Below are 15,036 nucleotides of genomic sequence, written 5' to 3'. Positions count from 1 at the left end.
ATACAAGATACATATATTTACTTACAGGTCCCAGTTTTTAAGTGTTGACTTGAATTGATTGAATTTCCAGTTTTAACAAAATTGTAATAATTGATATAGCTGTCTTCACCTACTCTGTTTTTGTGAACAATTGCCTAGAACATTCCTTTGCCACTGTCAGTGTGAGGAATAGTTTAGTAAGCTGAATTGAAACTGAAGAAAGATTGTTGTTTTGTTCCCACCACACCCCAGTGATCAGAATCTTTTGAAACAAACTGTATCAACCTTTTTTTTTTTTTTTTTTTTTTTTTAAAACACTTATGTGTTGTGGGTCATGCTGGATGTCTTTTCAAAGAAAGACTGCAGCTTTTATCCAGGAGATATGTACTGTTTGTCCTCAATACGTATAGACATTAAGGTATGTTTTTCTATGATGATTTTAAACTGGGAAGTGCGTGTGTACTTCTAGACTGCAATGTTACAGGGACCTGGGCGAGGGCATGAAGAGTTTCTCAGCAAGATTCACCTGGGTTTCTAATCCAGGTTTCAGCCAGACGCAAGAAAAATTGCCACTCCTATCAGTCCAAGCTAGGAGGGAAGATCTTGTTAGAGGGATTGGAGAGTGGTTGGGGTCTTTACTTACTCATTTTGCCAAAGTGTGATCACCTGAAAGTTAAGCAAGTAGCAAATAGACAAGGGAGAGAGAGAGAGGTCATGTCCAAAAGGTGATTCATCCTGCTCTTTTACACATTTATCCTAGAACAGGTTGATATTGCCCTCTGGAGGTGCCTGTCTCTCGATCTTGATTACTGAGGGAGCTTAGATGATGAGTTTGAGATAGATAACATATGCTTATGTGGCTGAACACAGGCCATACAAATCCCATTTTCAATGCCATCTCCAGGCGAGCTGGGCTTGGTAGTGGGTATGCTTGCTAGTGGTGGTGGGCTCGCTCCTTCTCAAGAGTCTCCAGCACATCTGTGCAGTCAGCGTTGACGCTGCTTGTCAATGAAACTTCACTTCATCCCTTTGCGTGCTCTTGGGAACCTGGCTCATTGGGGCGAAATCTTGGACCTGCAGAAGTCAGTGGAAATTTTGCTAGTGAGTTCAAAGACTGCCAAGATTTCACCGAAAAGTGATATGTTAGTAATGGAAATCTTGTCAAATTTCCCAGGTAAATTCTTAGTTGGTCTATGTTTGGCAAGCCAGTACTGCTTGCTCTCAGAAAATTTTCCTACTACTCCTTTTATCCTTTCCAGTCCTTAGCTTTAAAAGATAGTTTCAGTAATAATTTCATCCAAAAAAGTATGTTTTCCTGTGTGAATGTTTTCTTCTTCATGATAGCTTTAGACTATCATGACATCCTTATAGGATAGAGGTTTACCTTATATATTTTCTTAAAAAATATGAACAAACAAAATCTGATGTTTCCTTCATTATATGGGAACATAATTTGTTTTTCACACCTACTAAGCCAAACTGAGGGCAAAATGAGCCTATAAGCAAAACAGCAGCATTTCTGAGAGGTGTAACAGGGCTTTGTATGACTGTGAATTAAGCTGAGTGGGTCAGATTGGCACACCTTCTCCTGCCATTGCTAGTTCTGAAGTCTCATTTTGCCTGTAGAAAATGGTTATGTTTTGCACCACTAAAAGTGTACTTAATGTGTATAGTTGCATTGATGTGAGGAACTTGAAATACTGTACAAATATTTATTTATTTACTTGGCAAAAATTGGTATCCCCAAGTTAAGCTCTGTACCAATTTTGTCATGAATAAGTAAGTTACCTATTATGCCAATTTCTTCAAGAAAATTGAAGAATCAAGACTGGAATCTAAGAATCATGTTTTCTTCTCTCCACTGTAATCTTAAAATTACCCTATATTTTATTGTTATAATTTAACTTATCTAATGTTTTAAATGTATGTGTAACTATAAATAAATTTACTAAGCAGATTTCTGAAGCTTTTACAAGCTAAGGATATGACTGGATATAATACAATACAAAAGATTACCAAAGTGACATTCAAGATTTACGGCTGGACTATTTAATGAAACAGACAAAACTTCTGCTTTTTTCTTCCCTCTGATATGCAAGCCTGCAGGTACAGTTGCAAGAATATTTGAATGCACTATCAGATAAGGAAAAAACTCCAGGGCTGATTACTAGTGTAATTATTGGGGCAGCTCAGGAGCTGCCTGCTTGTGTACGGTTGTTTAATACACACTCAGTATCTTGCTTTCTGCCCTTCTGTCTCCTTGGCATTTGATAATGCAATTCAAAGTGACCTACACAAGCATTTTTCAGTATGGTAAGAATGGCTGAATGTTCCTGATCTATGTGGCTGAGATAAAATGCACTTACGTTCTTGTTTGTGAGGATGGTTTACAGTGAAATTTGTCAGCTGTTTGAGCCATTTTGACAAGTTCAGAATACTTATAGATGCATAGAAGTGTGTGTATTTGTCAACCTATGTTGAGCTTTGTGTTTGTAGCAATTAAAATTTTTTCAGAAAAAGGATAAAATTACTAAAGTTGGAGGCAGGCAGGAGTCAGTTTAGTCTCCCTCTGGGCTGCTGTGCCTCACTGGCGTGTAGGGCAGTTATGTTTAAATATTGTATACTGTGATCCTCCTCCCATTTGTCAAAAGGGATTTTTAACAGGGAATCTTCCTAAGTTATACAGGAGCCTAATGGCTGCACTGTAAGTACGACCAAGATCCTTTTTATTTTCAGTGTGAGCTGACGTTAATGTAGGGGAGCCTGAAGGATTGCAGATATGAAAATACGAAGATTGAAAATTAGACTTGAGAAAGGAAGGAGACAGGACAAAGGACTTAACTCATACAGCAGAGCTAAAACATAGAACTGTAGGATCATTTTGAATTGGGTTTGGTAGGCAAAAAGGAGTATGAACTCACATTTTGGGAAGGGTGAAGTATAATGACTGTACATTTTTTGGCAGGAGATTGCATGAAGCAAGCAAGAAATAGACTGACCCAGATGCCTGATAAGAAGCTAAATGAAATGAGAAGTGGGTGGACCTGGAGAAGAACTGGGTGGACCTGGTTGTTTTGGCACTTTAGTATTTGATGCTCGACTTCCGGGGCAGCAAAAATTTAATAACCCATTGTTAGTAATATGACTAGCACTGCTCTTCCTGAGCAGCTACTGTGTGGTGAGATGTTTGGACTGCCAGAGAGGCTCTGTAGGTGAACGTTATAGTTGCATAGGGAAGAAATGAGTGGAAGCGGTTTGAGAGAGATGTTCTGATTTGTGGCTGATACACCCGAGGGCTGTGCTGCTATTCAGAGAGACCTGGACAGGCTGGAGAGCTGGGCGGAGAGGAACCTCCTGAGGTTCAACAAGGGCAAGTGCAGGGTCCTGCACCTAGGGATAAATAACCCTAGGCACCAGTACAAGCTGGGCGCTGACCTTCTGGAGAGCAGCTCTGCAGAGAAGGACCTGGGAGTGCTGGTGGATGACAAGTTGACCATGAGCCAGCAATGTGCCCTTGTGGCCAAGAAGGTCAATGGTGTCCTGGGGTGCATTAGGAAGAGTGTTGCCAGCAGGTGGAGGGAGGTGATCCTGCCCCTCTGCTCAGCCCTGGGGAGACCTCATCTTGAGTACTATGTCGAGTTCTGGGCTCCCCAATAAAAGAGAGACATGGAGCTACTGGAGGGAGTCCAGCGTAGGGCTACAAAGATGATGAGAGGGCTGGAGCATCTGCCCTGTGAGGAACGGCTGTGAGAGCTGGGCCTGTTTAGCCTTGGGAAGAGAAGACCGAGGGGGGATCTTATCAATGTGTATACATGTCAGTGTGCATAAGGGAAGGGTGTCAAGGGGATGGGGCCGGACTCTTTTCAGTGGTGCCACGTGGCAGGACAAGAGGCGATGGGCAGAAATTGAAGCACAGGATGTTCCACTTGAGCGTGAGGGGGAATTTCTTCCCTGTGAGAGTGACAGAGCCCTGGACCATGTTGCCCAGGGAGGTTGTGGAGTCTCCTTCTCTGGAGATATTCAAAACCCGCCTGGATGCAACTCTGTCTAATGTGCTCTAGGTGTTGGACTAGATGATCTCCAGAGGTCCCTTCCAACCTTACTGATTCACTTTATCACTTTACTGTGATAAAGAGGTTCTGTATGTGAAGGGATGTCTTTGGAGCAAAGAAGGAAGGCTCTGAGTGCTGGTTCTTAATTTGTGAGAGGGTGACAAAGTTATGTCTTTGGAGCCTAACCTCAGCGTGATTTATGAACTGATGGTGAACAAAGGTTGTTCTTGGCTCCGCTGGCAATTAAAATGTCCAGCTCTGCTTGCTGAGGTCTGTAGTCAACATTGTCCCCTTTTCCAGGTGTTGACAGGCCTTATGCTGCTGAGAAAATAGGTGAAAGGATGATACCACAGGAGCTAAGAAAGTAAAAGCTGAACAACTGAGAGAGGAAATGTCTTCTAAGATACTCTAGCTTTGTTTATTTAGCTCTTTGAGGCATACAATACTCTGTGTATGCATAAAGGGCACCAAATTTGATTCTTGTGTATATTCCAATGTATTATAATAGTAAAACATCAGTAGCTAAGGCTTGTGTTTTTTAACATAAATTATGTACACATGTGCATCTATCTATCTATATAAAATACGTATATGTTTATGTATGTGCGTGTGAGAGAGAGCGAGAGCATGTTTTATCTCTACTTGTGCATTAGTTTCTATATTCTTTTGCTTAATAATAATGCCTATGAAAAGTGAAAGTGTCTCTCTATTGGTAGGAAGAGCCAAAAACACATTTCAGGATGGTAATTTTGTACATTGTAGGCACAGTTCTGCAAGGCTAGAGATAAATGAATGAGTGATAACTTTTATGTTATGTAGCTGCTTGCTTGGATGCTATTAAAAGCACCTTGCATTTGCATCTTACAAAAGCATCTTACATTATGGAAGACCCCTAAAGTTCATGAAATTCATCATCATTTCTTGAATAATGTTAAAAGTTGATCCTGTCTTCTTTTAGCTGAAATAGCACTAAGTACTAGAGGCAATATATTTCAAACTGCCTGCCATCTTGTATATGGAATTCATTGCCACAAGATGATATGAAAGTGAATATTTAATAAGATTCAAAATGGCTGTAAGGGATTGATACTGAGAGCATTCAGAGATTTATTGGTTAGAATTTAAACATTGGTATGGATGGGACCACCCTCAGGATATGAACTGATAACTCTCGGAAGAAGATTATAAAGAAACGTTCACTGTAAGCAGGTTATTTGGCAGCTGCTTGCTGCTGATTCTTGGGGATCTTAGACAGATGTTTTGGAGGAGTAAAGTGTGGGCGTAGACTGGAACAGAAGCCCAAGCTGATGCAAAGTGGCAGCTTGCATGCTCTTCAGGTTTAATGCATCATAGATAAAGCAGGAGCCATTGCAGAATACTGCCACATGAGCATCACTTTTGGACAAGTTTAGTTTTGAATGGGTGAGAAACAGCAGATTTAACTCCATCCAGATGATGAGGAGAAAATGGAGGGAGAGGAAAATGGAGATAGGCCTCTATTCAGCTGTGGGGCTTTGAGCCCTTCACACAGTATGGTGTACTATACCAGCTAAGGCTAATGGAGAGGTAAAAGCCACCTTTACTTTCTTCTACTGTGTCCAGTGAGAGGCATGTTTTAACAGCTAGACATTATTTTGGATAGTTTCAGTTTTTGTTTAATGTTGCTTTGCACACTGTAAAAATCATATCATAAATATGCAAGGGACTCCTTTATCATTTATGTGCAGCCAACATGTAAAAGCCTGAAATGCAGTCATACTGTATCTGCTGGGTGCTGTATGACAGCAGAGGGCACAACGCAGTATTGTCTGGTTGCAATCCAGCTAGAGAATTAAACTATTAAACCTTTTAAATTTGCCAAAGCTTCTTTGACAATACAATGGCTTGAATATTTGCATAATAATTTAGATCAGTATTTAAATAGCTGGCACATTTGATTGTGTAACACAGTAAGTTCTCCCTTTATCAGGAAAGTCTTTGCTACCACTATTCGGCCTCCTACACAAAACAGCAAGCAAGCGATCCTGAAAGGTGCTGCGCATTGGTTTGGCAAGAACTGCAGGTGCCCAGGGCCTTTCGTTGTTGTGCCACTTGCTGCTTGCACACTTTTCAAATAAATTGTTTTGCAGCTTGCATAGGTCATGCTTTGCTAGTTGTTTAATGCAGCCACCTAGCAGGCTTCAGGAACAAACCAACAGGTGCCTTTTGTCTTACTATGAAAAGTGGATTTGAATATTGTGCATTCTGTATTCAGAGGAAGCGCTCTGCGTTTGAAGGGCCTGCTCTGTCCCAGGCTGCAGCATAGGCCGAAGTCCTTGCATCATGTGCAACGTGAAACTCAGCTCTCTCTGTAGTACCATAACAAGTACCTCTGTAGGTACCGAACTCTTTAGATATATACTCCTGCAGTAGAGGATGAATAACATTATATGAAAATTTGGCTGACTAAATTATAGGAAAGTTACTGTATAGAGAAAGCAGTACTTAATCCCGACTTTTCCCTGGTGATGTAAGTTATTTTGTAAGAAACAAAAGTATTAGAAGGTGAGGCACTTAGCAAGGGCCCAGGAGGTGATGTTTCTATTCAGTCATGCTGCAGTCCTGCCACACGTCGATTAATGTTTCTTTGCTGTTGCTTCCTGCCTACAGAATAGGAGCAGCAGCCGTCCCTTCCTCCATTGTCTGTCTTGTCTGAAGTCTTCCGTTCCTAATGGCTGCACAACACTTTTATGGTCCTTATCTTTGTGCCTTTAGAGAATGCATAAATGAAAGTGACTGCTATTAATTGTTTAAGCTCTATTTTCTGGGCCTGGGAAGTCCAGCATGCATTTGAATGCTACAGCTAACTCTCTTGGAGAGAGCACTGGTGCTTGTTGGTTTTTCTGAGCCCCTTGTTCTGTGCGTGGCCTTTTTTTGCAGTGATGTAGCCCTCTGAGGAGCATTTTGCATTTTATCTACAGTTAGAGTTGCCACGAGGGTCTAATGACAATGTTAGTTGTGCGTTATACTCGGCCTCCCCCTGTGATGTGCTCCCTCCTACTGGTGTTTAAGGGTTAAGCCTGACAGGTTCCTTTGGAAAGCCTGTGAGGGATTTTGCACCTTTCTGTAGATTTTGTCCTTTCTTGGCATTAAAATCCTTTGGCAAGGCTCTGTCAGGCCTTGCAGTGTTTTGGAGTCTCCCGTTTTCAAAAAATGGCCTAGTGAAGTTTGACATCCAGCTAGATTTTAAAATTGCCTCCTGCAGGTAGCTTCAAATGTTAACCCTCAGCAAATGTCCACATGGTAACATATTGCAGGGCCCATTGCTGCCTGGTGAGGACCCGAGGTAGAACCGAGGATAGGCCAAGGTGTCTTACTGCCCTTCTACCCTTCACCTTCAAGTCCTAGGTTACCTCTATTGCTATGAGTCCTTAAAAGCAGAATATAGAGATGTTTGTCAGGAGTGTCACAGGTGCAGTTTAATCCTGACTTAGGGCCACAGGAAAGAAGTTAGTCCTTTCCATCCCTGTTTTTTATGTGATTCTGGGATTTAGGACTTCTTTGTGGGAAGCTTTGGCCCATCAGATGGTGGGCAGAGGGCATCTGTCAGGGCTGGCTGTTCCTAAATCCTGCTTTCCATACCTTATTTTGTTATTCCTAAGCCCCATCATATAAGCCTGGCCTAACCTAGACTGCTCTAAGCCCTTTCCAGGTTGTCTGTCTCCTTCCATAACTGCCACTTCACTTCTTTTTCCTCACCAAAACCATGCATTTGCCCCCAAATACACTATGAGAACTGAGCCACTGACTTCCCAAATTCTTACTGTCGGTTTTCATTTTTGTTTCTGGGAACCAGGAGCATGCCAAGCAGCTTGTTCTTGCTCTTGCCATCAGTTAACTTGTCTGAGGTTCAAAACACATGGGCACTTTGAGGGATTGGTCTTGCTGCCCTTGTGGCTAGATTCAAAGCCTTCCTCAACTTGACTGAAAACCGAATGCATCTATTGCTTAATTTGGATGGACCCAAAATGTGCTTTTTCTGGCAGCTTCCCACAGAAAATCCTTCTAAGACTGTTGTTGCTGAGTGGCAGGGCAGTAGTGTGCCCTTAAACATGATTTTCCTGAATAATTGTTTGAAACAGGCAGATTATTTACAGGATCCTTCCTGAAGGGAAATTGAATTTATGTTTAGGAAGTTCTGTGATAAGGTTGACAATATTTTTTTCTGCTAAGTGTGGCTTATAATCTTTTTGAATTTTATTGTTTATTTAACCTTTAAAATATTATGAGAAGCTTATTTGTTATTTATATTTTCTGGTGTGGATTAAATAAATACTTACTTATCCTAGCAAAGGAAAATGTGCTGCTGTGACTGTTGATCAGAGAGCAGGATCTTAACATCATATGACTCTTACTGGAGGAGGAGGAGAATAACACTAAAAATTTTAAAGACTAAAATCCATGGTGCTTTATCAGATTCTAGACTCTAATTCTGGAAGAAAACAGTGTTGTGAAACTGCAAGTGATTAGGAAAAAAACCCTCCTTCATGTCTGAATTGTATAAAGAGGTCCATGTGGGAATACTCTTGTATGCATGCCTTTAAAAGACCTCTGTGTGGATGCAGGAAATGTGCAAACGTGGGACCGCTTACAGGTTTTGGGCCAAGATAACTTTAAATGGAACCTAACAGTTTTCCTTTCTCTTATCTGATCCATCTGATCTGGGGTCTTTATGTTGATTGTGATGATTTTGGTTTATAGCTCAGAATAATGAGAGCTATATAATGGCAAACTGTTTCTGATTCAGAGTTAACGTGCTGTTACAAAAGAAAATAATCTTACGTGTAACATCAATGTGCATGTTTTAACAAAAGAGACTTTAACTAAATTTAAATGTAGTGAGTTCTGAACTATTGGCCTTAATTTAGTGCAGCAGAAGAAATCTCAAAGGAGAACATAGACTATTCTTTTCTTGATTATGCTAAATAACTGACTATTAAAGTTTCTAAGATATTTTTGATTTGAACTGGAAAAATGTGTAAACTTCTGTACCCAAGGCATGACAGGTATGTCTCTGCAATTATATATGCTGATGTCAAATGGATGTCTTAGTAAGTCTAATAACTTCTGTTTTTCTAGGTTAGTGGATGACAGATGTGTGGTTCAGCCAGAAGCAGGTGACCTTGCTAACCCTCCGAAGAAGTTCAGAGGTCAGTAACTGAGGGTAATTTTTTCATGACTGAATGATGCATATTCTAACCTCTTGGGTAAAGATTTGCCTTGACTGCTATATTTCTTCATCATTTGAGGACCCATTGCTGAAGTTTCAAACTGGATTGTGAATGGCAAATTTTGAAAACTAAATGCCAACCAGAGGAGGCATTAGAGATATTTGGAAAGCATGGGGAAAGGAACTAATTTTCCTGTAGCCTCAGGGTCAGTTGTTTTGTCCCCAAAATGCTAAACCTGCTCACTCTGAGACCAATTCTTTGTTCCAGCCCCGCTCTTACTGTAAATGGAAAACAAGCTTTTGAGGTTTAAAACTACAAGACCTGATGATTTATTTATTTATTTATTTTAAATGTGAGACATCATTTTAAGGATTTATCCCAAACATATTTGTCACATTTTGCTTTGCTTTCACTTAAAAATGCACCTAATTTTTCTCAACTTTCTTAGTCATGAGCTTGTAGATGTGGTAATGCAGTTATTTTGCTTATTGGAAAAAATAACACATTGGCAGTGTGCTGTTTCTGCTTCTTGAAAGTCTATTCAAAAACCCTTCTGTAGTATCAGAAGTTTCGTGTGTTTATATGGAGGGAAAGAAGGAGAACCTTTCTGAGTCTTGTCTGTGCTTGATTTAAGCTGTCAGCTCTAGTAGCACCAAAACAAAGCCTGATCCAGGCCTCTGTTGGCTTAAATGAGCCTTGATTCACACTTGTTGTGAGATAAGGACAATTATGGCTTTCCTTTCTTAGAGCTGGTGGAAAAACATTTCATGCCTCCCAAATCAGGGCTGATGGTGCCTATATCAGGAGGTTACATGGATGTGCTTAACTTTCTTTTACTTGAGTGTTTATGTGGTATGTATATACTGTATTGCAAAAAAAGTTTAATTTAAAACACTGAGACAGAGAAGCTTTGCTTTCCCAGAGTGTTCGTGAATTTTTACTTCATATATTCAGGAAATATCAACAGTTGGTTTCAGTACCAGCTGTGAGTGTTCAGTCCATCTGTAGATCTTTGAAGCTGGATATTGAGAAAATGAGAAATGTGTACCTAGAAGCTAGAGTAATATGTTGCAGTTACATTCCAGGTTCCACAGGGGGATGTTTTCTATTAGTTGTAGACAGTTTTGGCTCTGTTCCTGTTGCAACCTCTTTCCATTGCTTTCATAATGCATCTTTTTATCTCTAGCTCCCACTGCTCCTTTTTCTCTCGTCTTCCTTCCTTCTAACTGATTTCTCCACTTCTCTGAACCTTCTCTCTTCCTCTTCCTTCTCTCCCTGCCCCAAATCTTGTTAGTAGCTGCTTTTTTCCTCTTCTTCATTGCTACCTCTTGCCTCCTTTTGGGCTCCAGTAGCGCTTTCTTCCTGTCATGTCTTAAAACTTCCTGTTTTGGAGCACACATACCTGACTTAATTTTGAAATAGTTTGCTCAGCTATTGCTAGCATTGTCATGGCATGCAAGTCTGGATGAACTGCAACAGCTGCAGGTGAAGCTAAATTAATGCAAAAGATGGAAGTTTGTTGCCTTAGTTGATGCAACCCACTGTGCTATAACATGAAAGCTATATTGTTAGGTGCCCCATGTAGTGTGTAATAGCATTTTCATGCCACTTCAGGTAAGTAGTAGTCACGAGAATGGCTGCAGCAAAGGTAAAGCCCTAGTTGTTTTTTTTTCTTCCTTCATCTTATAACTGCAATCCTAGGCATATGAATTACAAGGGTGTAGCTGAGATCACAGGAGCAACTTGCTGTCTAATTGGAATTTAGTGCCTGGTACCACAGAGCTGCACCTCAGTGAGAGCTTTGCTCTGCTCAGCCTTGAGGTAGACTACATTCAGCAAACGATGAGGATGATTCATCTGCAACAGCCTAGATCAGATAGGAACTATGAGATGGTGGCATGTGGTGAGTGTAGATAGACCTTTCAGAGTATATTGTAGTTAGGACCAAACAAATACCTATGGATCATGGGCAAGACTTTTCCAAAGGCTTAGCGAATTGTGACCATTAGGTGTCTTTATAATGAGAGCACGCAGAAGCACAGCGCTGCCACTCTTTGTCAAGTTTCTTATCTCTGCTCAAAAGCACTGAAGCAAAAGAGTTTCTAAAAGTTTTCTGTAACCAAGAAATGTAAGTAAAAACTATTTTGCTCAAGAATCTTCTGGGAAATAGCATTCACTTAAATTGGCAAAATTAACAAAACAAAGAAAAATTGCTTTAAGTAGGTTCTTGACATAAAAAGAAGACTTAGACATGAATGATTAATTGAATGATTAGACACAAGCAACTAAAAATAGCATCTTAACAGCAGGAAGAGTAGGGCCTCTTTAGTAATAGGAACTGCTGTCTGTATGGTTTACAATGTTTTTATCACTGATGGCTGAAATTGGCATGATTTGAGGTTAGAGCATGACCTAAGAGTCAAAGAAGTATGAGAAAGGCATGTTTCAAGCAAGATGTTTAGAGGATTCACTCTGAAAATTAACATCAGAAACTTGTGTTTGCTCATTTTCTGTCACATTTTATCAATCCCTCACCCCTGCCCCCACCGAAAAAAACTGTATTTTCTAACTACTTGTATCTCCCTACAGAGTTCACTCAGAGACCAAATTTAGGTTCTGAACTGCTGGTTTGAACTGAAAGCCTATGTAAAAAGATGCCTCAAAATAGCAGTTTCATTTTTGTTATGTGTTTGCTTTCTTTTTATTGAGTGGGCGGTAGCTATTCTAGCTGTTTCAGAACATCCTACAAAACTGAGTATTGTTAAGCTAAGGAAAGCTGTGGTTGCCTTTCATTTTATGCCTGTATATAAAAAATATAGACCAAATTCCTCTCTTAGTCACACTGGTATGAACCTGGAGTGGTTCTGTGTTCGTCACTGTGCATAATCCTGATGTGCATCACTGGGAAGGAGAGCAGAATTTGGTCCCACACGTGTTTCCTGAAGACTGTTGAGTAGAGAAAGCATTTACTTTCTTGTGGTTGAATTCAGGGGACTGATCAAGCCAGGTGTTTCTTGTCCTGATTCTAACTGAAGTTAATGAGAGCTAAAGCATGCAGTGTCTTGGTGGAACTGCTTAGCATTTTGCACAATCAGGTTCACTGTGCTTAGGAAGAGTGGTGTGTGTCTTCTTCTGAAGAGAAGTCACATCATGATCAGCAGAACTGCAAGTTTCCTTAACTGTGACCTTGAACACTCTTTAGCTTAATGCTGTTATCTACAGTGGGAAATGCTTTCAGCTTCCAAGCTGTAAAGTAACACAATAGGTCAGTTTTGGTTACTCTGAAAAAGGAAATAACACAAGTCTCTGCTGTTTTAAATGTATAATGACTTAAATTGATCTAAATTTCCCTACAGTTCATATCCCTTTTTCACAAGATACTTGCAATGAATGCAGTACTTGAGTTTGTAGATGTTCCTCTTGCTTTTCTCTCAATTTGTTTAGTATGTTCCAGATTTGTTCTCACACTGTTCTCCTTCCTCTTCTCTCCCTTCTTTTCATTATGGCTCCCTGTCTTTCCTTTCCTCCTCCATCCTACCCTTTCCTTGTCCTTCTGCCATTTTCCTCTTTACTTGCTTTTTCCTATACCATTCATCTGTGTCCCCATTGTTTTCTTGCAGTTACACTGTTGCCTTCTTTTTCTTCTCGGATTCCTGATGGCTGTTTCCGTTGTCCTCCTTAGGATTCTTCATTGCCCCACTTCCTGCTCCTCCTTCCTTTGCTTTCCTCCCTTTTTATTTTCAGTTCAGCTCTTTTTCTGTTTGTGTAATTTCAGCAAAACCCACAGATTTTTGCACAGTGTACTTCAGTAGCCCTACTACTTCCACTTATTAATTTGTTAGTCAACTAGTTCAACTAAAGCCATATGATAATATTGCTAGTTCTCCAAATTACTGAAGTCTTGCAAGGTGGATAACACTTTAATTTCTAATACTTCGAAAGGAAAAAAAAAAAAAAAAAACGTGCTATAGACAGAGTGCTTCTAACAAATATTGTTGTAAGCCATCTTTATACAATGCCAAACATTTAAAGGCAAACATTTAAATAGTGTAATGAGCTACTTTCCTTTTCAGACTTCCTGAGTCTAGTTGCTTTCTAGGCAGTGGGCCTGTTCCACCTACTATTGCCTTTTTGTACAGCACTAGTGAATTTGGGGATTTTCGGCACATTCACAGACATTCACGCACAGTCAGTTTGGTGCCGAATGCATTGTCTGTGGGTTGTCTTCTGCAGTCTAAGGGTTGCTGCTTTCCATCTTTTGATTGTTCTGATTAATACATGTCATTTTTTTCCATAAAATAAGTCATTGCCATGTCTCTCAGCACTGATAATTTGTCACATTTTCTTACTTTCTTGTAAGCAAAAGTGTAGACTAGGAGGTTAAATCTGTAGTGTGACCTGCAGTAAGGGAGGAGGGGGAGAGGTCACCCCCCCCTTTTTCCCCCTTTTCTCTTGTAAAGAAAACCTGGAAATGAGTTTTATTCTTTTAAAAGCGGTGATGGGGGAGGGAGGTGCTTCACATTTACTCCATCTTTACTTTGTGTATGAGAAATTCAAATTTTGCCAGGAAGACTGTGGGAAGATGAGAGAATTGGTGAAGCTGCGGATGTTGAATGCATGAAAATTGAGTGACTGAAACCATCTGGTAGTTTTAGAACAGTTTGTTTACTTTTGATATTACCTACTTAATTAGTGTTTTAAGGAAGCATTTCTTTAAAACTCCATAAAGTAGTGAGTTAGGAACTACAGCGTTCAGAGGTTGTCTAGAGAAGTCAGAAGAGGCAGTCTGTCTTGTGAATGGGTTACCAGCGTGACTTCCTGGAGGGCTGAACGTTTGGTCTAGTACATGCACTGGCAAGTTCCTTTACAATCTTGTGCCTCAGTTTCCCCTTTTTTCTCCCCAGTTTATTTAAACTATAGCTTCCATATGGTAGGGACTACATTTTTTTCCCTGATACTCAGAACAATGATGTTTGAACTTTTAGAGTATCTTAGTGTTACTACAATAAAAGTGAATAGAAATGCCAAGGGAAAAATAAAATAAAATAAAAAAATCAGATGAGCTATTTTTATTGTGTTTAGAATCTAAAAACAAGTAGGGAATGAACTTCTCTGTGAGTGAGTTTTCTTCTATAAATTGGCAGAAGGGGAAAGTACAATTTAAATAATAATAATTAAAGAAAAAAGTCCTTAGTATTTCAGTTTTTAAGGAACTTGACTGGAATGTGGGAGAGCTGTTTGTTGTGCGGCATGGCTACAGATCCAGCTATGTGGCCGAGGCCATCTAGCACGTCCTATTCTATACTTCATTTTCTTAGGAAAAATTCATTCATCATTGGGAGGCATATGTAAACAGCTGTGATTGCACATTCATGTATGTTTTTCATTTCTGTGCTCTGTGGCAGTGCTGTGCTTGGAGACTCTATGTGAAGATGGGAAGCAGTGTGTTTACTCAAGTAGCAGGATGCGTGGGGAGTTACAGAAATGAAAGCTGATCCTATAAAAAGAAGGCATTGTTACTTCAGAGAAATAAGTGGTTGATGAAGTGTTCTGGGAATGCAGATTTAATAATTATAGATGGTTACAGAAAATAATAGCTGGCTTTTGTCTTATGAGCTGAAATCCTGATACTCAAACTAATGTATTCTTGAACATACAGTGTGATTTAGCAATAAACAGTTTTCTTTTTCCTTCTGAGTCCAGGCAGAGCATTCTAAAAGTTACCAGGAGACATACCCGGTACTCAGGTTATATGTGTTTGTAAATGTTCCTGCTTTGAAATGAAGGTAAATGTA

The 15,036-nt window shown here is 40.0% G+C and overlaps 1 protein-coding gene across 2 annotated transcripts in view; it reads left to right on the top strand.

Moving 5' to 3' along the window:
• The window catches only part of ITPR2 (inositol 1,4,5-trisphosphate receptor type 2), a 283,042-nt gene that overhangs the window by 28,240 nt on the left and 239,766 nt on the right, over positions 1 to 15,036 (top strand). For both annotated transcript variants that reach the window (XM_062591989.1, XM_062591981.1), the window contains exon 2: positions 9,150 to 9,220. In XM_062591989.1, the coding sequence (XP_062447973.1) occupies positions 9,150 to 9,220 (71 nt within the window). The remainder of the gene's footprint in view (positions 1 to 9,149; positions 9,221 to 15,036) is intronic.

This window comes from Rhea pennata, chromosome 1 (assembly GCF_028389875.1).
Source record: "Rhea pennata isolate bPtePen1 chromosome 1, bPtePen1.pri, whole genome shotgun sequence".
Lineage (NCBI taxonomy): Eukaryota > Metazoa > Chordata > Aves > Rheiformes > Rheidae > Rhea > Rhea pennata.
This window is presented reverse-complemented; position numbering and strand designations above follow the sequence as displayed.